We start from the raw sequence: 26,809 nt of genomic DNA on the forward strand, positions 1-26,809 counted from the left end.
TGCTGGTACTACACTTACTTGAGGAGACACCCACAAATCGTGTCCCTAAACATCGAACAAGGTGCGATACGATGTAACCGAGGGAAACATTCGCTTGTGGTTTTAGGACCTTGAAAAATACTTCAAACAAACGGGACAATCTGATATTCTAAATGATTCTGAGCGAATTAATGCTGATGAATCCAGCTTTCAACTGTGTCACAAATCAAGAAAGGCGTTGGGGTGCAAAGCGTGGAAAAATACGTACGAGGTGAAGGGCAACGAGAAAGAAACATTAACACTGTTTTGCACTTTTTCCGCAGCAGGAGATATTGTATCCCCGATGGTCGTATATCTGTATGTAAGACATCTTCCAAAGGACGTCATCAGTGCAGTTTCTTCAGAGATTTTCATAGGCAGGTCAAGTCAGATAGCGACTGGATGCGAAGTGAAACACTATGAATGGATAGCAAACTGCTTCTTAAAATGGGTGAATGATCCCTCTATTAAGAAACCAGTCCTTCTGCTAATCGACGGCCACAAAACTCTCTTGGCAATGGAAGTCAGCGAATTTTGTTCCAGCCATGCTATAGTACTCTAGTGCCTTTCACCAAATAGCACACATATTCTTCAACCCTGCGACGGTATCAGTGTTCAAATCGTTTTCGAGAGTTCTACATGCAAACTGAGTAAAATGTTACAGTGTTATTTCTACACCACTAATTAAAAGAAAATGAAAATGAAATGAAATGAAATCTTTGAGTTTTACGTCCCACGGTTATGCCGGTTAGGCTAAAGGAGACGGTGATGATGAGTAATGAATGAAATGGTGGAATGAAGAAAGTGGGAAGAAACGGAAGAACCCCGAGAAAACCCACGCACACGGTGTTTGTCCACCACAAAGTTCACTTGGCGGGGGCTGGGATCGAATCCGGAACCCCAAGCACCAGAGGTGAACGCTCTACCACTGAGCCACCGCGGCCCCCACTAATTAAAAGAGTGATATACAGGGTAGCAACACAATTAGTAATTAAAAACGAATTTAGAAGATGGGGTTTCTACCCCTTCAACTCAGAGAAGACAAAGCATGTTTGGTGCTGCATTCCACTGAACCTTAAATGAATTTGGTGGTCCCTTTCTTGACAAAACTATCACAAAATTACTTAATCTCAGCGACTATTGTGCGAAACTGCGAAGTGATACCTGAAAAATTAATGATGTAACACCTACAGAGGCTATTAGTTTGGTAAAGTTATGCTTTAGCCTTCATACTGTAATTAAAAGCACATTAACCGAGTAGTGGTCGATGACTAAACAGTAGGCGGTCGAACATTAACGAAAAATGGTCGAACACTAAAAGAAATCGGTTACTGGTGTTTCTCCGACTAATATTACATAAATGGTATAAGTTATCTCAGTTTTGGATAAAGTATAGATAAAATATAGTTTTAGGAACACATGTGAGCTACTTGCATCCTCCTAAGTTGTTCCATTGAGTGAAAAACGATTAAGGACCATAAGAAAATGAGTTAGGTGGTCGAGGACTGGCACATTTACCCTACTTATGACAGATTTGACCGGATCATCCAAACTTGCCGCTCCACGCAAATGCACGTGTTGCATATATGGTAGAGCCGGCATATCATATATATCTAGTCGACAAATTATTTATATATGACATTTAGAAAAATACTATTAGGCAAATTAGTATTAGTTTTTACCTTTAGACAAGTTATTGGAATTTTATACTGTTCGTGACATTATTTTCGTACTTATTAAAGGCCTGCTTTCACGAAAAAAACAAAATTTCATTTCTACTTTTATTTCTTAGTTGATATTGATGAAAACTGCTGAAACCCGAATTGTTAATAGGTATGGCATTGATGTAAATTGTAAAATATTTGTAGCGTATCAGTATCTATCGTTTAATTTATGTTGCATTTTACGGTGATGTACATAAAAATATTTAATACTTAAATAGACGTAAGATGCATTAGAAATGACTATTTGAAAAAAAACGAAATTTAGAAAAAAAACGAGAGGCAATGTTTTTTTTTTTAAAAAAAACGTACATTTCTGAAAAAATACGAACGGTTTTTTTTTCTATTTACAACACTACCCTATAGTAGAAGGCTAACTTCATCATCTATTCCTGTTGCTTTTAAACCCAAACACTGAGAAATGTGGGAAAGTGTGAAAGTAAATAACATAAAACTCTATCAAAATCGAGTAATTTACACGAAATATATTGTGGGACTTAAAAAAAAAAATCGGAGGGAGAGAAGGAGAACGAGAAAACAACCTATATCTCCTTAATCTTCCTTGATGGATGATGATGATCCATGGAAACGATTCGGAAACCTCAAAGAAAATATAGACCATATTCAATCAAAATCAAACATTATTTTCCTTTTTTAACGAAAATTATCGTGGAATATAGGCCTATTTCTGAAATGGGATAGAAGTAATTCGCACTTTCATTTTTGACAGATTTTAAGTCCAAGCTGTGGACATAATCGAAGTGCCCACAGAAATATACGCTGATTTGTCAAAATTGAATATATATATATATATATATATATATATATATATATATATATATATATATATATATATATATATATATATATATATATATATATATATATACTGTTACCTTGCGAAATTGTTTTAATGCATATGTTTAAATATGCAATATGGGGTGGATTTAACCCCTTTCATCCTCTTATTTTTAATAGAATAGGCTTATTTCGGAAAACTGGAGGAAGATATTTCAAATTTCATTAAAATATAATGTGTTTTGCGAGAGTTATTGTAGGACTGGCACACAAACGCGATCAAGTCGAATGGTAGAAGCTAGCTTTAATAAAAGGACACTTGAGGGAAACAGCACATCTTTTGACTTTTTTCTTTATTTACTGCAGCACCTTTCTCCTTCATTTTTCTCCCTATAAAGTCCTAAACGGGGGGGGGGGGCATGGTAGCTCAATGGTAAAGAGTTTACCTTCGGTGCGTGGGGTCCCAGGTTCGATCCTTGCCCAAATAAATTTGTGGTGGACAACATTGTGTCCGTTGGGTTTCTCGGGTTACTCCCGTTTCCTTCCACATTCTATTTTCACCAATAAATCCATCATCACTCATTTGCCTCAATCATCCTTTTCATTTAGCCTTAAGGGCATAATCCTGGGACCTTAAAGTAAAATATTTCATTTTAAAATCCTAAACCTATTCGAGTCTATAAAACGGTGTTTCCCAACCTGGAGGTCGCGAGAGAAATGCATGGGAATCGCTAAGAGAGAGGAAAAAAATATAAATATAGTTATAATCTAGAAACGGAAAAAATACAGGAAAAATGAAATGAAATGAATTTTTTTTACGTCCGACGCTTATGTCGGCTAAGCTAAAGGAGACGGTGACAATGATAAAAGAATGAAAATGATAGAATGAAGAAAGTGGGAGGAAACGGGAGAACTCCGAGGAAACCCACGCACACGGTGTTTGTTTACCACAAAGTTCATCTAGTGGGAGCCGAGTATGAACCCGGGACCCCTTGCACCAGAGGTGAACGTTCTACCACTGAGCCACCGCGGCCCCCAAAAATACAGGAAAGAATATTAAATAAAATTTTAAACAAATAAAGAATCGTTTAAAAATCAACTGAAATGATTAATGAAATACAAGAAAAATACAAATGCAACAAAAACTAAGTATTAAAATACAATCCAAAATGAACGTCAAACACACAATTCAAAATGAAAACTAAACAAACAATTCAAAATGAAAGCTAAACACATATATAAGTATAAGCGAAAAGCAGTAATAATCAAACAGCATATTACAAACTGGAAATTATTTATGGCATCGCTGACAAAATAATGTCGTAAAACAAGGGAAATCGTAATATGAAATACGATTGAAAAATCCTGCCTTAAAAAAGTCTAATCTTTTCAAGAATGCAAAGAAAGAATCCCATTTCAAATACACAATAACTTCTATCTTTAATGGAATCAATCTTCATCCAAAATCAGCGAATCACATCAAAATAATTATATTTTAATACGGAACTTGATTCTTTTCCAATTATCAAGATTAAGTGTAATAAGTGCAAATTGTATAATATTAGATTGTGGGGGCTTGCGGCTCTTAACTTTCACGGTTATGCCACTAATCTTTGCTATATCACACTGACAGACCCGATTCTATAAACTGGCAATATCAGCATCTTCAATTTTTTCTTTTAGAGATGAAAAGGCCTTTAAAAAAAAAAACAAATATTTTTTCATGGCTTTTTTGCCTGGGAAATTTTGGCCTTTTTAAATTATTAGATTTTTTCTTATAACACGAAAAATATTGTAGTTTGTGTATTTAATTATTGTAGTTTGAATAAAAGAAGACGAAAAAAATCAAAATAAGAAGAAAATCGACCATTCGATATGAAAGAAAAAATGTAGTTAGTTTTCTAATTTCATCGAATTGTTCGTGGAACTATTAATCAATACCAAAATGTTTTAGTAAAAAGTTGAATAATGTTACCAATGACTGTCCTGAAAATGTAACAAATATTACGGAGCACAAATTGTCAGTTGCCATTTTTTATGCATAAGCTCAAAATTTCAATTAGTAACATGTTTTAGGAATGAAATACATGCATTAAATAGAATCATATGTGCAACAAGTACATACATAATTAAACTTTTAGTACCGTGTTAAACTAACATCATGCCCAAAATGGTCATTTGTGGCATCAGTTCCACATTTTCTACATTAAGCTCACATTAGTAACCTTAGAATAAAATGTTTCCCGAACGGAGATTAAGTGAGAATTTTTTTATCAGAATAAAAATGGTCTTGGTATATGGCTCTCTTTTCTTGCCTGCCAATTTGAATCTAGGCAACCTCTACAACACATATAACAAGATATGCAGGGTGTTTCAAAACAACACCGACAACATTTGGGAGTGATTCCTGACACCAAGATAACACAAAAAATATAGACCAACCTAGACCACGAGTGCTTCCTTTTAAAATTATAAGCTGAGGAAAACATGAAAAAATGAAGTTTTGAGGTCCATAGCTCCAAAACTGTGGGACCTACCGTAGTCGGGCCATGATTTTATCTAGGAACTAGTATGTGCCCTATCAAAATATCTATGTCTCAGAATCCTAAGTTACTCAGGCAACAATTTTTTATAGAGGGAGTTTGGCTACGAGGATATAATTTGAAGTACTCATCAACTATCCCTATAAAAAATTGTTGCGGAAGTACACAGGATTCTGAAACATAGATATTTGGATTGGGAACATACTAGTTCCTAAATAAAATCTTGACCCGACTACGGTAGGACCCACAGTATTGGAGCTATGGACCTTTAAAGTTCATTTTTTCATGTTTTCGGCAGCCTATAACTCCGAAAGAAACATTTGTGCACACAAGTTGGTTTGTATTTTTCTTCTTATCTTGATATCAGGAATCACCTCCCAAACGTTGTCGGTGTTATTTTAAAATACTCTGTATAATTATCAGGCGCTTGATAATGTGATTACGCAACCAAAACGGCACCTACGCTATGTTGGGTTGCATAACCTGCTGACAAGTAATGCAATGCCAATGTGAAAAACTATCAGGTCAGACAGTCCCGGATTAACCATATGACTCACAAGTATTCAATATTGGAACGGCACTTTTTAATTGTAGAATCAATTACAGAAAAATATTGATGGTACTTGAATAAGAAAGTCAAAAAGTCAAAAAAGTGAAAACTTCTGGTTCTTATTTTCCCCCAAAAGACGACTTTTTGTATTTTAAAAAAACTTCATCTAAAAAAAGCCGGCTTTTTTACATCTCTACTTTCTTCACATTAAGTTGGCTGTTTCTGCTTACATAAGGGAGAATTTGAAAAAAAGTTCCGATCTCAACGTACACGCAACATATTACTGCAAACAATCGCCATTATAAATAAATGAGTATAACATTCGTTTATACTTTTTCTTTTAGTTTTTGCACAATTCTAAGTACTAAGTGAGATGCCAGTGTTAAAGAGAGCGTGTAGTTTAAACAGTATTTACATGTCTTTTTTCCCATTTTCTGCATGGTCATTTGAGTGCTAAACCACAAGATGTATCTTGTAATTGTGTCTCGGCTCGGCAGCACTCTTACTTTCGAAAAGTGATTGGAAACACTTAGGAAATCTGTTGTTAACTACGAGAGTGAGTGAGTGAGTCCAATGCCGACAGCAGGAAAGCAAAAGGCATCCCAAAGAGAATGGTGAATGTCGTGACAATGTGGCGTGTCTTCCTCTGCAATCGGAGGCAATCACGATAAAAGTAGTGAAGCACGAACAATCCAACTAAATCTCTTCTTTCTTTCTCTCTCTTTCTCTCTCTCTCTCTCTCTCTCTGTGTGTGTGTGTGTGTGTGTTTCCATCTGAACTCTTCTTATCCAATCCTTCTTTCTTTCACGTAATTTGGTCAGATCACGTTCATTCAAAGAAATACGATTCCTACAGCAATGACTGATTATGCCATATTAGTACATTATTGAAAAGTGAAAGCAGTTTTTATATGATCCTTAGATATTCTGTTGTAATCTTTTCAATTAGTACTAGCTGCACCTGCGCTCTCTACAGAGCGCATCATTCACATGTGAGAATGAATCTCCTTGTCATTCCTCACATCTGTATACAGTATGTCCCTTTACATCACAAGTGAAGGACGTCTTGATAAAATTCAGCAAGGAGTATCATAAAGGGCCAAAGGGGAGATTTTTTCGATTATTTTTTCAATACCTCGCACCGTTTGCAAGATTCGAGCCTACTTCCGGTTGTAGTTTCTAGCTCATGTATGATTTTCTTTTTGCATGCAGTATGTAATAAGCAAATGCATTACATACACAATTAATTATAATGCCAATGATATATGGTGTTCATTGAGCAAAACACTCCAAACAATAAAAATTCATCTTAAAGACTGGAGAAATGGTTATCCTTCGTTTTTCATTATCATTTGGTCATGAAACAAACTCCTGAGAGATATATAACCCCTGTATACAAATATGTGTTGAAATGTATAACTCATAGGATATGATGCTTTACTTTATAAAATTTCAACACTTTCAGTGTACCCTTAAAAAGTGTAATAAAAAATAACGACCATGTTTTTTTTTTAATATTCTATTAGAAGTGGACAGTCTACACAAAATTTGGAATTGACCAGTGAAAACGGCATCTTTCTAGCATATGCTGTTTTCGAGATCTCATTGTCGAAAAGATTGGAGACAAACATATAAACCTAGCATTTTAATATGTAGATATATTTTAACCCACTACCACGGGTTCTGCCAATCCCATCCAAAGGTAGTTATAAGCAGAGATAGGGTTGGGCGATATTTCAAGATATCGAACGATCAATTTATGTTTTCAAATATCGATATAAAAATATTGATCTATTTTTTGATATTTTAAATATTAAGTATTTCGATATTTCTACTTTCTGGTAAAAACTAGTTACCAGAATTCTCATGGTTGAAATGGCTTAATTGTTGAAATTGGATCAAATCTTAAACAATATACTGTTTAAACAATGAAGAAAGTTCTGAATAAAAAATCGGCACGGATTGTTACCGTCGATATGTTATGAAGTTCCTTCTCTAAAAGGTTAGAGTTTGTAGTGTGAAATTTGTAAGAGAAATTGTGAATTTTCGTAAAAGGTAAAAAATGCATGAGAGATATACGAGGACTGTAGTGACACCTATCGGCAAAACTTGTCCCTTTAAACCAACCTTACGGGCTATGTGATACTTCGATTGATCGATCGATATTTTTGAATATCGAAATATCAATAACGAAAATGTTTACTGATCGATATACGGATGTTTCGATATTTCAGTATTCGATATCTTTCGATATATAGACCAAGTTACGATATTTTATCAATACTGATTTTTCTACATCCAAATCTGAATCGTACAGCCCTACACAAGCTGAGTATGGGTTTGGAACAGTAGCGTAGCCAGGATGTGTGTTGGGGGGAAGGGAGCAAGTGCTGTTTACGAACATAAAAGTACCAAAGTACGTTGTCGGACCTCTTTGGGGGGGCCGGCCCCCCCTTCCCTACACCACTGCTTTGGAAGTAGCAAAGTGGTGGTTAGAAAGGGTGTTTTCCGCACGCATGGTTCCAATGTTTATCTGTGCTGGATTTGACAAACTGAAAATCAGAATACCAAAATAATTCGGTGCTCATTTTATAAGTACCGGCTCAAATTCTACACATTTTTTAACAAAAAGTGTTGCGAAATTCACCACTATATTACTAGACTAATAGTTTATCGGCTCCATCTACCAGAGTTAGGTGAATAGGTGACGAAAAATATTGCCTTATTTTAAAATAAATGCGCGAAGATTCCAAAATTGTGTGGGATTGATTAGCTGTGCTATAAAATAACAATAATTTTTCTTCTCGGTTACTTATTCTCAGGACTTAATACCCTGAGATTTTTCTTTCTTTAGACACAAAAATAATTACTTTCATTTATCTTTAAGGACCACCATTATTTATATTTTTCCAAGACATTCATGACCAGATGACAGGTACACTTATTCCAAAATGATTGTCGCATATCTATAACTTTCTTGTAAGAATATAATTTGATAATGATTTTGCAGGATACTTTTAATACTGATACTATGTGTAATCGGGAAATGTATATTTGTGGTAGATTTCGTAGGAAAAGAATTATAAATACGAAAATTAGAGTGATTAAAACAAAATGTTTCTAAATGGACAAGGAAATTTTGTTTTCGTTTTATTGTTCTTATTTACTGCTCTTTTGATATGAAATTTGACACATTCATGTCTTTGCCGATTATATACATACTAACATTTTAAGAAATACCGGGCGAATTCGTTATCAAATTATATTTCTCCAACAACGTATTTATAGATACGCGATAATCATTTTGGACATGAGTGCACATTACATGCATAACACAGAACATGTTACGTGTTACGTACGACAGGAATTTGATTACTGTCAAAATGTACGCCACATATAACCAAGATGGATATATCGAAAGATCCAAAGGTGTTATAAAATAGAGGATCTGCCCATTCAACAAAATCGTGAAGCCATACGTCACAGTTTCGCCACACCTACTCTGCCCACTCCTCGCCACTAAGATCGCAATGTTTCGAGCCAACAATCATGGCGGAAACGAGAGTAGCCAATCAGACGTGCCAGGTCAGACGATGCTCAGTTGTTTTTTGGCTTCACTGAGTTAATAGGATGAAGATACGTATGGGCTAGGCAGATCCTCTATTTTATAACATCCTTGGAAAGATCTATACTGTGGAGTACCAAAATGTTTGACTTATTTCCACAATTGTTGATATGGGCATTTTAAAGGTATTCAATTCGGAAAAATAACGCGAACTTTTGTTAATATGCGAAAATGCACACCTTATGACAACGCAAAAATCTGCTAGCATTTTAACTATATTTTGAGAAGAATGGAGCAAAAAACTCATTCCCTGGTTTCATGCGTCTAGGACAGCGTTTTCCAACCGGTGTGAGGCGGCATACTGGTGTGCCACGAATGGACCGCTGGTGTGCCGCGAGGAAGTCGAAATAAAATTATTAATTCTATAGCAACCAAATTGCAAGACATAGGAAAAAAAGTATATCTTTGTATTTCATATTACTATGAATTTCCACCATGGAAAAAATTACTGTAATTGTAATATATTATTCTACATCTATTACTGTGTAGCAGACAGTATTTCGGCTCGTACACATTTCCACGGTTAGCTGCTATGTTACGCTTCAATTGAGAGTCGTACTAACACCGAGAAATGGAAGCACTTATACGGTGCACGTCAAGTGAACGTTCGTAGAACACTCATTCGCACGTAAATTACAGAACAACAATTTGTTCAACAGCTGTGTTTTGACTTCGACGCATCGCAAGCTGTGTGATTGCAATAATATGCATCGGTTTTGGTTAAAATAGCAAAGTTAAAAGTACAAGACATTTGTTTGTTCGTTCGTTATTTAGTGATCTTCGCTCTTAGTGAAAGGTTGGATACAGTTTTTGAAAAAGAACGCGTATTTTTAAAAATCTGAGTCCTATATTTCATTGCAATTTGTTTTCTATTTTAAAATTAGAATAAAAAGTAAGCATAATTAATTAGCACAGGGGAAAACCAGTGATAGAGCTTTCATCTCTGTGAGAAGGAGATCAGTAATCATAGAAAAAAAATTACCATGGTATTTTATATTTGCAAATAATAATAATAATAATATCTATGAGTGTACTGCGAGAATTCAAGTTACACCCGTAGTGTGCCGCAAGTTGAAAAAGGATGGGAAACGCTGGTCTAGGACATTGCGTTCAGTCACCCTGACTTCAAGAATAACAGTAAAAGTTGGAAGTTTTCTTAGGTACATGTTCGGGTTTTAAACAGTTGGATCAGTAAAGAAAACCCGGTTTCCGTAGGGCATGTTGTAAAGATGAATTGTAAAACTTAACAAAAAAAAAAAAAAAAAAGTGTTCTATGCGCCAGTGGCGTACAATGATTTTCATCAAGGAGATGGAGGGTTCAAACACTCAAACTCATATCGCTTCAGGATAAGATTTTTGTGTGCAGTACATATCGTCCCTCTCGAGACAAATGGACTTATCTCATTTTTTTCAACTTTTTCAGGAGACAAGTTTAAAGATATTTTTAAATATATAAATTTATTTCATCGTGTTCTGTCAAAATTTAATTTGATCTTGTAAGTTACATACCTGACACGAAGATATCAAACTAAATTTTAAAGGAAAACAATAGAATAAATAAGGAGAAAAGGTTTAAACTTGTCTGCCGTAAAAGTTAAGAAAATGAGATACACCCTTTTGTGCCGAGGTCTAGAGCAGCGTTTCCCAACCTTTTTCAACTTGCGGCACACTACGGGTGTAACTTGAATTCTCGCGGCACACTCATAGATATTATTATTTGTAAATATAAAATACCGTGGTATTTTTTTTCTGTGATTAATGATCTTTCTTACAGAGAAGAAAGCTCGATGACTGGTTTCCCCCCCGTGGTTAATCATTAAGCTTACTTTTCATTCTAATTTAAAAATAGAAAACAATTCAATGAAATATTGGACTCAGGTTTGCAAAACTACGCTTTCTTTTCGAAAACCGTATCCAACCTTTCACTAAGAAGATAGATCACTAAATAACGACCAAACAAACAAATCTCTTTTACTTTTAAAACACAAATGTAGGTAATTTGTATGCATGTTTGCTTTGTCGAAAGTACTGAATGATATTTTAAAATTTCAAGTTACGAAATAGTGTGCAACAATAAAGGAGCAACAATAGCCACAACAATGATAACAAATACTTTTTTCAACATAAAAATTGTACACAAGAGTAACACGGTATTAAACTTAAAATTGTAGATTCATAGTAATGTGAAATACAAATATACATTTTCCCTTATGTCTTGCAATTTGATTTCTATAGAATTAATAATTTTGTTTCGATTTCCCCGCGGCACACCAGCGGCCCATTCACGGCACACCAGTGTGCCGCGGCACACCGGTTGGGAAACGCTGGTCTAGAGGGACGATATATTAATATGGTACGTGTTTTTTTTCCACAATATCTTATTGATGGAGAAGAGGTTAAAACCCGGAATTTCCTTTTGCGTAACGCCACTACTGTCTCTATTTAGTTTTAAAAAGGAACGCAAATTTTAACTAAAATAGCACAGATTTTTGAATATATAACACCCATTTCTTCTTCCTTTTAAACATCAAAAAAATTTAGGTCTCGAGCAGTGGCGGTGATTGGACGTTAAAAGTAGGGGGGCAAGACATGATCTGAATATTTGTATATCAATGTTAGTTTCCCTGGTTATTTCTAACACTGTTTGAAGAAAGGTTGTATAACTAATAGGATACTATCGCATTTCATATTTTATTAAGTAACTAGACAAGAGCAACGTCAGTAGGTACTATCCCTTTGTACTCTTAAACAACGAAAGTGTACGAAGAGATTTGATTCCTTGCTCCTGAACATCTCAAAATTTTGTCTGGAAAATTGTGTAATCAGATTATTTAATAACAAATTTACAAAACAAAAATAGAAAGAATAATATTAAACATAGTAATGAATAACGAGTCTTGTTTTGTAGAAGTTATATTGAAACTGGGGATTAATGAACAACTTAATTTTTAACTCCACACACGCTACTAAATGCATGTTATTATTCTTAGAAAATGAAAGACACTAAATACTACAAGCATATGTTACGACATTTAAAGCAATATTTGCTTTTGCAGCTTCCCGAAATATGTTCGTTGCCATCAGGTGCAGTTTTCACTTTTTTGGAACACATTAAAACACAATACTTAGAATCACTTCACACTCCAGCTATAGAAAATAATCCTAAAACCTATAATTGTGTTGAATTCACTAAATTTCATTGTATATACACTCGTGCAATCCTAAACACACCACTCACTCGTATATTACACTACAAAACAATGAAAAAGGTAGTTGTTTCTTATTACGCTCTTTTTAATCAATATTCCTTACTTTACAAAGAGAAGACATTTTAGGAACTGTCAGTTTATGTGCAATTAAAGAATACCTTGTGAATTTTTCTTTCTTTTCTTCGGAACGTTCTCTCAGTTTCAAAGCGGCTGATCGAGCCCTTGTAAGAAAGGGGTACAGAAGCAAACCCTGTTAAATCCATTTTCGAATTTTATCCATTTTCGAATTTCCTGGGAACAAAGAAAAAGTGACGCCCTCATGTTTTCAGAATTGTTGAACAACTTTTTTTTGTTTGTTTTGTTTAGTGGTTAATTTTACTCATTTGTATTAAATAGTGACTACTAAACAAAAAAAACTGTTCAACAATTCTGAAACAAAAGGGCGTCACTTCTTCGTTTCCTGATAAAATTGAAAAATGGATTTAGCAAGTTTTGCTTCTATATCCCTGAATGCTGGAATTGTTGTGCTCCAATAGATCAATTTTTGGGTTATTTTCCGTGGCAATTAAAACACAATTCTTGTAGCTTTCTTAACTTCACAGGAAGACAACCAAATACGTACTCACGCAACGATGACACCATTTTTTTTCTATGAAACAGTAATAATACAAAAACTTTAACTTCCAAATGAAATTATGTACATTAATGGGTTACTTCAAAAAAAGTGTGGGGGCATCTGCCCCCTTCCCCCCCCCCTAATCGCCGCCCATGGTCTCTAGTAAAGATAAATGCATCACGAACTTGAATAGTTGTTTTTGCTGGTGGTGCAATACAGTAAACGGCTATTTTCGTTACGCATCATATGTTCACTTTTCTTTCACAGTTATCTTTTATATTTTGTGAGCACTCACTGTCCTAATCACAATATTCAAATTAATGACACAAATCAATTGGAACTGCTTTTCAACCTCCTCATATTATGCAGAATGTTCTGGAGTCAATGGACTGTTCGATTATTTACGATCAATTTCTGTATCAGCATATATATATTATTGAATTACTTCAACTGATGTTTTATTATTTTTACGAAGAATTGTAATTGGTAACACAAGCGCTTCCAGGAAAAGACAAACATTTTTCATTCTTTGCGTATTATGAAACAACGTAAAAAATACTACTTCACATTTAAAATTCGATTTGAGCATCGAACATTCATTACATCTGAAGTCGCGGCATTAAGAATCCTTTGATTGTAGTTTGGATGAGCGCCAGAACAACTATCGCTGATTTTTCTTTCGCGTGTAGCCGATAGATAATACCTGGGTGGTCCTCAAAAACTCATAACAGAACTCTTTCTGCAGCAGGAACACACACACAAAAATATTTTATCAGTTTCTTGTTGGAAATCGTGTTTATACCAATTAATATTGATGTTTGGTTTGTAATGTAACTTTTTTCAATGATCTCTTCTGTAACTTTTGGAGATTATATCACCTTCTCAAATATATCCAATCCAGTATCTTTTAGTAGTTTTTGGGATGTCAGTTATCAGGGGTATCGAAAGCAATATTAAAATACTGTATATTCGTAACTTTTGTCCTTCATTTTATATTTCTTCATAAATAATCGATCAGAAAGATACGCGTGATCTACAAAACTTGTCCAATCTTGATCAAATTTGGTATGAAGTTACTTGAATAGCTTCATAGGCATAGGCATCTTCAATAATGATAAAATAATGCGTGTGTGTGTGTTATCAGCTTTTCACATAGAATGCAGTTAGAGCCTTTCTATTTCAAGTGTACCTTCGGAAAATATGTGAAACATACTTCAGCTCCACTCCCGCCGTCCTTTTACGGAGGAAACCTACTGTTGCTTAGGGGAAAGAAATGAATGATCTCAGCTGTGTTGCCAATTTGTCATTCAGTCCTTTGGTCTTCACATGTGAAAATCGTAGACTACTTAGAATAGCTAGCAAGACAGTGCACATCGAAGTCCCTGAAGTAATTCATTATGGCAACACTTCCGCAATCAACAATTGAAAGATTTCGGACACAGCAACTTGTCCCTTCTCTTTCGTGGGAGTTACGGGAAAACACGACAGCAGCGCCAGCAAGAGCACAGTTGAAAAGGAAGGCTGTACTTACAGCCAAATTCTGTATATAGATCTTCACAATATCTAATCGCGTACGAACACGTTTTATTTTCGACTTAGGGGGGATTTTGGAGATCAAAGTTTGTAGTACGTATATGAATAGTGTATCTGTGCACATGAGATAGGCAACCCACATTACTCTAAGTCGTTCAGGTTGCTGACCCGAAAATCGACAGGTGCAATGCGTTCGAGATTTCTTCCCGTCATATATTTATGTCATACATTTTTTTTAACGTTTAAAGATTTTGCGTAAAACAATTCTTCCCATACGAAGAAGGACACTTCTGCTAATGTGAAATATTTCCGTATGGAGATCTTTGATTCCCAAGTTATTGCCTATCAACGTCAGGATTTAAAACAAATTTTCGAAATCCATTCTTCTTCCCTCATACGACCTAAGGATGTAAAAATTGAAATAATCGAATAATGGATTCTTCGTATGTTTATTTTTCGAAAATTCAAATAAAATTAGTTATTTGAATAACTACTCGAATAATTATTCGGATAATAAACAATTATTTAGATAATGAATAATTTTAACAGGGCTAATACAGGTCCCGAAGAAGTTGGCGACAGGACCAGTGAAACGATCGTCAATTAAATACATTAGTATTATAACACAAGACGTAATAACTGAAAAACGAGAGACATAACACCTGTCATAATAAAATATTGCCACGTACTTACCGGTGTTCCTGTTACGGTCACCAAAAGGCTGTAGTGTGAGGTTATCTGTATCAGTCATCATGTTCTCATTCTCTTTGTCTTCCTCGTCCACCCTGAATATAAAAGAACACAAACATATTAAAGCATTTTGGAGGTAAATTCAAAGTATCTTTAAAAGAAAAACATGTCGGTTTATAAGCATTAATCTCTTTTTAACACGAAAAGTAAGCTGAAAATATTGATGCTCTGGCGATAGCTTGTGTTATCAGTTCCGTAACAACAAATTTCTCGACAACTAAAATAGATATTAGCAAAAGCATCAGATAATTATTTCCCCACTTGTTCCGAAAGTGCAATCTCATTTCACGTGTTTGAAGAGGGAGCAGAGCGAATAGATCTGCTCTTTACGTATAATTTCGCATCACGGCTCTGGTTGCGGCCTGCATTTTTGCCGATCCCAAACGTTTCAGTATTCGCGCGCTACCCTAGCCAGTGGTTTTAAGTTGGTCATGTAAAGTGTACAGAAAAATTTGGGCATGTCGAGAACAGTACCCAACCAACCCCTGCGGGGCTCTAACTCGTTTCTCCTCTTCCTCCTCCTCCTACTACTACTTTTACTACTACTACTACTTTTACTGTGGATCCGTATAGTAAACTGCAAGCTTATTTTAATGAAAAAAAAGTGTTATGAAAATTTTAAAAAATAATCAGTAAATTACTTTTTTTGAAAATTATTTTCAATCTTATTTTAATGAAAAAAGTGTTATGAAAATTTAAAAAAATAAAAAAACTCCTTGGGCCGGGTTTGAATAACGATTTTAACTACTAGCATGTTGAGCTAGCACGCTCGGGTACGAGGGCCGACAGCATTTGTTGTTTACTTTCTGCTATAAGTAGGTCATGACTTGACGTCCTATCTGTATCGGCCAATGAGATCAGAGGATACCTGAAACGTTTGGGATCCGCAAATATGCGTGCGGCCTTGTAACTTTTAGTTTCGGAGTCTTCCTCGTATAAATAAATTGAATTTGTTCCGAATACAAAGGTTAGAACAATAAGCAAGTATTCCAATTTAAAGAAATATTTTTATAAACTAAATATTAAATACAGAAAAATCACTTTAAACATATGAAACTAGTAAAAAAACAAAATATACGTACATATTCCCTTCAGCTGTACGTAAATGAAAGATGGTATATTTCAATTTGTCATCCCACGAATTTGCCGTATAGGTTAAAGGAGATGGATGGCTAATAGAAGTGAAAATGATTATGAAAAAATTATGAAACGATAATGTGGAAGGAACGAGAGAACACATGGACACGATGCTGAACCACCACAAATTCACTAGTCTAGGATCGAATTAGGGATCCCTGCACCAGAAGTTAGTGCTCTACCACTGAGCCATCATACCTCCATTTTCCAATTGTAGTTAATAATATCGTCATATCACAAGCCAACACTCTACCCAACTTATACAGTACATATTTCCACCTGTACACGTATGTGTGCTATTTACTGTCTATTTGATTACTTTTGAAGTCTTGATTCTTGTTTACCAAAACTCCTTTATACAGGGTGGCCTAAAAGTAGGTATACACCCTTGCATTGATCAAATATAATATTCTAGCTTACAGGTTTATTTGCCATGGCTGTTCTGAGCTTAAGCTATAAGTAAAAAGGCTTTAAGAACAAATAATAAAGAAACTAAGTCTATCTGATGGGTAACAATAAGAAATTATATAAAAAGCAATGAGTTGATCAGTACCGGCTACTTTTGGGCCACCCTGTATATTTACGCTGTCTTTTCGTCCGATCAAGAGACAAGAAATCTCAAGAACTACTTAATGGATTACCACCAAATTTAGTCAAAATGTCAAAGGTCAATTGAGTTCGTTGATGGAGCCAATATTTAAAACGGAAGTAGTAGATATCAACCATTTCCGGTTTTTTACAATCATCACCAAAGAGCAGAAACGATAATACATAGCAAGAAGCTGTATTCTGCAATAGATTAAGTCCCCCAAGAATACATTTCATCTCTATCTTTAATCCTGTACTAAAACCGGAACTGGCAGAAATTTACTACAACTCCTGGTTTTAATATGATCTACATAGACCTAAAAAGATAAGAGATAGCGAGACGTAATTTCAGGAATCGACGCTCCGTTCCAAGAGCAGGCACCATCTTCTCTCTTAACTCCCTATTCAAACCGGAAGTGGTAGCAATCAAGTATTTCTTGTTTCACGTTAATCGCCATAAATTAAAAACCGTAATAGATAACGAGAAGTGGTTTTCTGTAAACAATACACTTTACCTCTGTCCTTAACTCTCTACTAGGGGGCACGGTAGATCAGTCTTAAGAGCATTTACCTCTGGTGCGTGGGGTCAGTGACGAATCTAGAAGGTAAAAAGTGGGAAGGGACAGCCATGTCCGTGACTATGAAGATATATTATTAGTTTACCATACACTTTCAAAAATATATAAATAATAGGTTCAATTATTTTTGTCACTCGAAAAACTGGGAGGGTCTAGCCCCCCCGGGCTAGATCCACCACTGCGTGGGGTCCTTGGTTCGATTTCGTCCAATTAAGTTTGTACTGAACAACATCGTGTCCGTCAATTGTCTCGAATACTTCCATTTCCTCCACATTCTCATTCTACCGATTCTTCCATCATTATAGACAACTTACGAAAACCATGTAACGTTCAGTGTTGCCAACTTACTAGAACAGAAGTGGCGGGCATTTCAAAAAGTTGTGTTGCTTATGGGGCATCCTTTACGTATGTATTAAGATTACAAACTTATAAATCCACTTGCATGAATCTAATTATAATAAGGGCCATGCCTAACGACAATTGTTAATGCAAGTTTAAAGAAACTTGACAGAACGAGTGATATGTTCAAATGTTTAGTGGGCAGACGAGAGAACCAACTTCAATGTTAAAACTGAAAAGTTGATATCAACATGTTTATATAACTTAAAGTAATTATATAATGTGTAGTCTACAGATTACTATGGCATGATACAGGCGCGCACATGGGAGGTGATGATTCAACATTACAAACCATTACGTCTGTAGTATTGAACGGGTATTATTCTGCACCCAAAACCACGATATAAGTAATTGTAAAATACTTCCACCTACATTTTCAGAAAAAAAAAAAAAAATACCGAATTAAATTGCTTTCATACGAGAAAGAGTACAGATGAAATGTAAGATCAAATTTTCATGCTACATTAATCATTTCCTTGTTAAACAAGTATATTTTTATTGAGATGGTATACAAATGTTTATTGAATTAGGAAGTTTTGGGGAGCCCGGACTCGGAGGTACTCCCACCCCCCGTGAGTGTCCCTGTTACAGTTTACCATGGTAGCACAGTATTGTATGTATGTAAGGCAGATTTCCTGAAGAAAATAATTGGTAAGGAGAAATGTCTGAAAACTATGCCATCCTCTCCCCTTAAAAAACGAAAATATGTTAATCTTAGCTTATGAGATTCTTCATCAATTAAAAAGTTCTGAATGCTAATGAAAAATTATGACATTGAAATAAGGAAGTCGTGTCTATTAATTACAATTTCATCTACAACTACATAGACTAGGTTAATTTAACATTGTATTGTTCAATACACAACACTTCTAAATCGGCCAGATTTTCGAACACGAGTCTTCATCATGAGTTGAAACTCTCCCACACGAGAAAAGAGTCCTAGTTAAGTGGACGTGACTAACAAATACGCTTGTCTCTTTCATTTATGGGCATCGTAACGAGCCAGAAAGACCACGGATCACTTCTTAAGCATGGTTTTTACATGTCTTTTTTACACAACGTACCGTCCTCAAGTGGACGTATAATGTGCGAATCAGTTGGAACGTCACGCATATTTCAGGATAACTTTTCATTATATCTGATTTATTGCTGAGACTTTCAACAGAACATAAACACCACGGCAATAAAAGAGCCGATAATAATGGCTTGCTTAAAAACATACAAAAGATCAGAGCCGACATATACAAACTTAACTAGTGCTTACTTTTTTTTTTTTTTTTAATACGTTGCCAAATCTTAAATAGCTCCACATCCTGGCAAAACGCACTACTACTGTGGCCAACTTTCCAAGTACCATATAATTTTTAAAAAGTACTTTTTTTTTTTTTTGCAATTTATTATTTACTCGTACTTAATTCAAGACAATTATGGATCGGAACGGATATTTAATTACTACTATTTACATAAACTTAACATACGAGTAGGTAAGCTGTACTTCATCTCAAGGAGGAAGGTAAATTAGAATGCCACTTCAAATAATATTAACTGTATTTTCGGTGCTACGAACAGCTCTTAGGCGAAAAATACAGTATTATGTAAACACCATACAATCATTTACAACGGACCAGAAAAAAATATTAATATTGCAGAATGAATTGTAAAGATCAGGTTCAGGCTCTTATCAGAAAGTTAAGCTTTCTACTCCCCCTCCCGGGATTTGAACGAAATCGTAGACTGTCATGTTGCGGGTCCCGGTGACTCCCTAATTATCACAAAGTCATGATTGACTCAATGTTGGAAAGCTTACGGAACAGAGATTCCAACGAGGTAACATTAGCGCAATTCCCGCGCTATTCGAAGAAGAAGAAACAAAAGTCCTATAACTATGAAAAAATATAATTTGGGGGAGGGGGATGGCAGCCCTTGCAGTTAAACTACGCTGACAAAATGATGCTAATGTGTAGGCAACACACTTTGACAATAATACAAAAAAATGTTAAGCGTAGAAGAAAAATTCATTGAATTTGATATTCGCCTCTCTCCATGTACCACGTTACATGCACATCATTTTTGCTGCATACATCATGTACAGCAACAAGAATTATGCTTCTAAACCAATTCAGTTAAAAAATATCGGGCCTTATGCAGAGTCGTTTTGACGTGTGATTAGTGACATACTAAAAAGTTCGACTAACATGTTTCCTGTAGTAGTCAGGCTTTTAGTATGACACTAATCATATGTTAAAACGACTCTGCATAAGGCGGATCATGTCTTATATAGAACCGTTTCTTAAAGTTTAAATTTTCATCTATTGTTACGCCTAAGTATTTAAATTCTGTTACTCATTTTATTTTTTGATTTAATATTTTTATTTGTGGTTCCCTAGTTAATTTAGTTCCAAAAAGCATAAACTTAGTTTTTATTCGCTGATAGCTTTAATTTATTTTCAAAGCACCAATTATATAGACTTTCCACTACTTGGTTAGTTTTTGTTTCTATTTCTCTTCTGGAATTTGCCGATGTTATTACTACAATATCATCAGCAAAGGCTATGATTCTCTCTATTGACTCATTCTTTCCCATTTTCTCCAGGCAAGGCTGTAGTTGTATATCCCACATCAGGGGTCCCAAGATTGAACCTTGTGGACAGCCCTTTTCATTTTGTATTTCTTTATCTCCCATTTCTGTTTGTACAACTATTTTTCTGTGTTGGAAATAATCTTTTATTATGTTTTGCAGATATTGTAGAAGCCTTAATTTCTTCAAATTCTCTAATAACGCTGGTATCCATAAATTATCGAATGCTCCCTCAATGTCAACAAACAACGCTAGAGCGTATTTCTTTTGGTAGCTACTATTTTGTATTTGTTCTTTAAAAACATTCAATGCATCCTCGGTCGATCTTCCCGCTCTAAAACCATATTGTGGGGTGTCATTCTGTGTATATCTATACTTGTTTATCCTATTAGCTATAACTCTCTCACAAATTTTGCTTATGTTCATAGTAAACATATTGGTCTGTAGGCACCAATTTCTAAGGGGTCTGTGTCCAGGTTCTTTAGAAGTATAATTAACTTCGAAATTTTCCATTCATTTGTGAATGTTTGTTTCTTTAACAATATGTTGTAAAGTCTTGTGTGATCGTCGAGGAACGTCACCCTCTTCCTTTCCCACTTCCCCGGGTTGTATGATCGTCGAGGAACGTCACCCTCTTCCTTTCCTACTTCCCCGGGTTGTTTGATTGTCGAGGAATGTCACCCTTTCCCACTTCCCCGGGTTGTTTGATCGTCGAGGAACGTCACCCTCTTCCTTTCCCACTTCCCTGGGTTGTTTGATTGTCGAGGAACGTCACCCTCTTCCTTTCCCACTTCCCCGGGTTGTTTGATCGTCGAGGAACGTCACCCTCTTCCTTTCCCACTTCCCCGGGTTGTTTGATCGTCGAGGAACGTCACCCTCTTCCTTTCCCACTTCCCCGGGTTGTTTGATCGTCGAGGAACGTCACCCTCTTCCTTTCCCACTTTCCCGGGTTGTTTGATCGTCGAGGAACGTCACCCTCTTCCTTTCCCACTTCCCCGGGTTGTTTGATCGTCGAGGAACGTCACCCTCTTCCTTTCCCACTTCCCCGGGTTGTTTGATCGTCGAGGAACGTCACCCTCTTCCTTTCCCACTTCCCCGGGTTGTTTGATCGTCGAGGAACGTCACCCTCTTCCTTTCCCACTTCCCCGGGTTGTTTGATCGTCGAGGAACGTCACCCTCTTCCTTTCCCACTTCCCCGGGTTGTTTGATTGTCGAGGAACGTCACCCTCTTCCTTTCCCACTTCCCCGGGTTGTTTGATCGTCGAGGAACGTCACCCTCTTCCTTTCCCACTTCCCCGGGTTGTTTGATCGTCGACGAACGTCGCCCCTCATACGTGACGGGCTTTGAAAGCCATACATGTCGGATGGCCAGAAATATAATTCGTAATTCTAATAATTTCATGATAGATTGCTGCTGCGGTATTTATGCAGTAATCTACATTAAATTGAAAAAAAAAAAAAAAAAGAAAAGAAATAGCCGGCAAGGAAAGTTTAAATCGGTCAGAAAATGATATCTGAGAAGTTGAAAATCCTGAGAAGATGCCGGAGCTTAGTGACGACAAACATTGACATTGGAAACTTAATTTCTACTGTACTTACGGTTTCAACAGATACGGTACATGGATGAGATGAAACCTATCAATCGACTTTATATATACCTGTATATCGCTTCAGGTGATGATAGGAGAACAATAGAAAGAAATGCAGAGATCTTATTAAACGCTTGCAGGGACATGGGTTTAGAAGTAAATGCAGATAAAACTAAATACATGGAAGTGCGTCGGGACCGGAATACAGCAAACTATGGATGCGTTAAAATATTAAATAATACTTTTGATAAAGTAGATAGTTTCAAATACCTAGGATCAATATTAACAGAGGAAAATCATATTCACGGAGAAATTAAATGTCGACTAAAAGCAGGGAATTCGTGCTACTATTCGGTTCAAAATATCTTGTCGTCGCGAATTCTGTCGAGAAATTTGAAGCTTAAAATATATAAAACGGTAATCATGCCGGTTGTTCTGTATGGCTGCGAAACATGGTCACTTACTCTGAGGGAAGAACATAGACTGAAAGTATTTGAGAACAAGATCCTGAGACGAATATTAGGACCCAAGAGGAACGGGAATGGGGAATGGCGGAAACTTCATAACGAGGAACTACATAATTTATATGGTTTACCCAACATTGTTAGGGTCGTGAAGTCTAGGAGGCTTAGGTGGGTGGGTCATGTAGCTAGAATGGAAGAAAGTAGAAACGCTTTCAAAGTCTTGACAGGAAGACCAATCGGAAAACGACCATTAGGAAGACATAGGCGCAGATGGGAAGACAAGATTAAGATGGATCTCGCAGAGATTGGAATACAAAGTAGAAACTGGATGCAGTTAGCTAAGGATAGAAGTCAGTGGAGAGCTTTTGTGAACGCGGCATTGAACCTCCGGGTTCCGTAGGCCATAGAGTTAGTTTAGTTAGTATATCGCTTCTCGCTATCGTTTTTGCTCTGATACGTGTCGACAGATAAGCATAGTCATAATACTTCATGCATAGCACAATTTGAAAGTCTAAAAAGAAGTAACAAATTACTTGAGCGTATACATGACTGTTTTATAAGGTGTGAGCTTATCAATATTGACTCCATTGATTTGGTAACTCAATATAAAGAGTTAGAAGAAAAGGAAAATTTAGTGGAATCCGATTCCCGCTGTCTTCTATTAACTCCGGGTTTGGAAACAAGCGACACGACGTATCATGCGTGTATTAATATGCAAATTAAATGTTTTGTAGCAATCCTATATACTTTTTGCATGTTTCTTTTCTATGATTAGAGTTTGTTTTACGATTAGGAACAATAGCAAAATACGTACTCGCCAACCTTGTGTTTTCTTCTGGTAATAGATCAATAGCAGAATTCTCCCGACTTTCAAGGTTCACAGCATCTTGCCTGCAGTTCCGGATTTCCAGCACGGCTCTTGGCCTTGACACAAGACAAAGAAATTGTCCCTCCGCTCTTACTGTGTCTGCATTTCATTGGGTTCCAAGTATTACTTAGATACGCATGCGTCTCGCACTATAGGGAAAAGTAATCACAACAAGAAAGCGAGCCAATGAAGACAATGTTGCCAAACAAGTTAGTTAAAAGGAGCAACACATTTGATTTAGATTTATATGTTTTAAAAAGATTTTAACATTTAAAAGTGTTTACCTCCGTTGTCTCGTGACCAAACACAAATCTACAGTATTCTTTTGGTAACTAGTAAATCGGGGAGAAGGATAAGCATCAAAATAGTAAACCATTTGTTGATATTGTTTTGAAAACAAATATAAAATGTGGCAACATTGTGTGAGAGTGGATTACGTACGTTATCAAGGTCGGCCTTTCCCAATACACCGCTCAGCTTCCCAGTCGTTGCTAAGCAACGAACAAGCGTCGCCAAGATCTCTTTCTACAAGATGTGACAGGAGAGAATCTTTCTACTCAATCTAATCTCTCTCTTTACGTCCATCCCAATTCATCTTCATCATACGTATGATTCATCATCCTGATATCCACAAGTACTTCATGATTTGCATATTGCAACAAACACTCCGTAGTTATTGTTGCTGCAAAAAGTACCGCGATAATCATAACAAGTAATGCGTGTAACATAGGTAATTACGGACAGGGGTTTGACAGATCTATTAATTTTAATTTATCTACATATTAAATTGCTACCTACGCTTACATGTTTATGACAAACAATGAGATCTCATAAACATGCCATTTTCGCTGGTCGCTCACAAATTTTGTGCAAAATTGCCAGTTTCAACGAAATAATAATAATAATAATAATAATTTGTTATTTTTCCATTGAACGTCTCAGCGATCGTTTTGAGCCTAGACGATTAACAATATCGGTAGGGCGTTGCTAATGTTGATATCCTTGTGTTAAGCAACCAGCAAACGAGCAACGTATAGCGACCTGACGGACATTACAGGCGCTTTGCTTCAATCTGAATAGCGAAACTTCTTGGATACTGGCAATTTTAAAGGCCTGTAGTGCCACAATAAGGCGTACTCAGAAATGGATTTATAAGGAATAAATGTTTCCATTTCGCATCATCTATCATTTCTTCAAGTTTGTCATAAACTATTCCAACACCTATGCATTAAAATGTTTTGTTTGTATGTTTGTCTATAGCAGCGTTTCCCAACCAGTGTGCCGCGGCACACTGGTGTGCCGTGAATGGGCCGCTGGTGTGCCGCGAGGAATCGAAACAAAATTATTAATTTTATAGCAATCAAATTGCAAAACGTAGGGGAAAATGTATATTCGTATTTCACATTACTATGAACCTCTACTATGAATCTACAATTTTAAGTTACATACCGTGTTACTGTTCTGTACATTTCTAATGTTGAAAAAATATTTCTTATCATTTTTATGACCATTATTCCTTCTTTATTGTTGCAGATTATTTCGTAACTTGAAAATTTAAAATATCATTCAATCCTTTCGACAAATTACCTACATTTGTGTTTTAGAAGTAAAAGAGATTTGTTTGTTCGTTCGCTATTTAGTGATCTTCCTTCTTAGTGAAAGGTTGGATACAGTTTTAAAAAAGAAAGCATATTTTTAAAAACCTGAGTCCAATATTTCATTGCAATTGTTTTCTATTTTTAAATTAGAATGAAAAATAAGCATAATGATTTACCACGGAGGTAAACCAGTGTTTGAGCTTTCTTCTCTGTGAGAAGGAGATCAATAATCACAGAAAAAATACCACTGTGTTTTATATTTACAAGTAATAATATCTATAAGTGTGCCGCGAGAATTCAAGTAACACCCGTAGTGTGCCGCAAGTTCAAAAAGGTTGGGAAACGCTGGTCTATAGCAATTGTAAGTCTTCCCGTCCTTCCCTTGTATCTGTAAAGGAACATGCACATTACATTTAATGAGAAAGTAGGAAAAGATTCATGCTCATATTAGAATGATGCCTGTGTAGACAGCGCAAATTCAGTCAGTATTTATATAAAAGAGTAAACCCATTGTTTCCCTCATCAACAGATCTCAGAAAGTATTATCCGCAAAACCTTGAGCTGTATAAATGTTCTTGCATCAGGTACGATTTATTTATTTATTTATTTATTTATTTATTTATTTACTAGTACGCACTATCATTAAGGAGGCAGAGGGTTAGGGTTGTAAATGATTTTTACCTTCTCCAGATCTCTGAAACTTTATCCGTGTAATTTTGAAATTTTGCATAAACATTCTTCTTGAATGCAAATAAGACGGAGGTTTGCGAAATGCAACCTTGAGGGAAGAGGGAGGGTTGGGCCCAATCCCCCCTGGCTCACGAAAATGTATTACATTTCTTAAGGTTTTCTTAATACAAATAAAAATACCTAACGTAATATAGCAACCAGGAATTTGAGCCCCCCTAGAAAATTTTCTCCGGGCGCTCATGACTCGAAGTGGTTTTTCTTTTGCCTTTCGCTAGAGCTCGGGAACTGTCACACCCGTAGAACCTTGATATATATATATATATATATATATATATATATATATATATATATATATATATATATATATATATATATATATATATATGCCTAACCTGTTGATAAGACTGGCCTCTGCGAAATGCGACCCCTAGGAGCAGAATAGAGATTTATTTCATTCGCCGGGTCTCCGAAACAACTGACCACAGAGTCATGAAATTGGGAGTGATATTCACTTGCAAGCATCTATTATTGAAGCTGAAGGGGAATGGAACGCAGGGATAGGAAGTGATAAAAAATATTGTCTGAAGTAATACATGGGACATATGCTAGTTTTATAAATCATATGAGCTGAAATAGAGAAACGAGTTAAGTTCATCTTTTAAAAAAATTAAAAACACCCGAGATTATTCTTTAATCTTTTTAACTATGTATGAAGTTTCAACTTCACTCATAGTGCTGCTCGTCGAATAAAAAGGTAATAAAATAGCCCTACTTTGAGAGTGGATATTCGAACTGTAATTCTGGTTGCATATATAGTAGGCTACATGTCGTGGTTTCCACGATCATCTGTATTGTATTTGTAGTGGTGGTTCCAAAAACTGGTCTATGATTTTTTAATAGAAAAAAAAAACGGATTTCGATATTCGGTTTTTTACACTGCACTTTCCTACATATCAGT

General features: G+C 35.8%; 1 protein-coding gene across 1 annotated transcript in view; it reads right to left on the reverse strand.

Annotated features, from left to right (window-relative positions):
• LOC145674804 (F-box only protein 32) overlaps nucleotides 1–26,809 on the reverse strand; it is a 237,791-nt gene that overhangs the window by 106,220 nt on the left and 104,762 nt on the right. Inside the window, exon 3 of the mRNA XM_081745023.1 lies at nucleotides 15,306–15,397. Coding sequence (XP_081601149.1) covers nucleotides 15,306–15,397 — 92 coding nt within the window. The remainder of the gene's footprint in view (nucleotides 1–15,305; nucleotides 15,398–26,809) is intronic.

This window comes from Thermobia domestica, chromosome 18 (genome assembly GCF_964235325.1).
Source record: "Thermobia domestica chromosome 18, izTheDome1.hap1.1, whole genome shotgun sequence".
NCBI lineage: Eukaryota > Metazoa > Arthropoda > Insecta > Zygentoma > Lepismatidae > Thermobia > Thermobia domestica.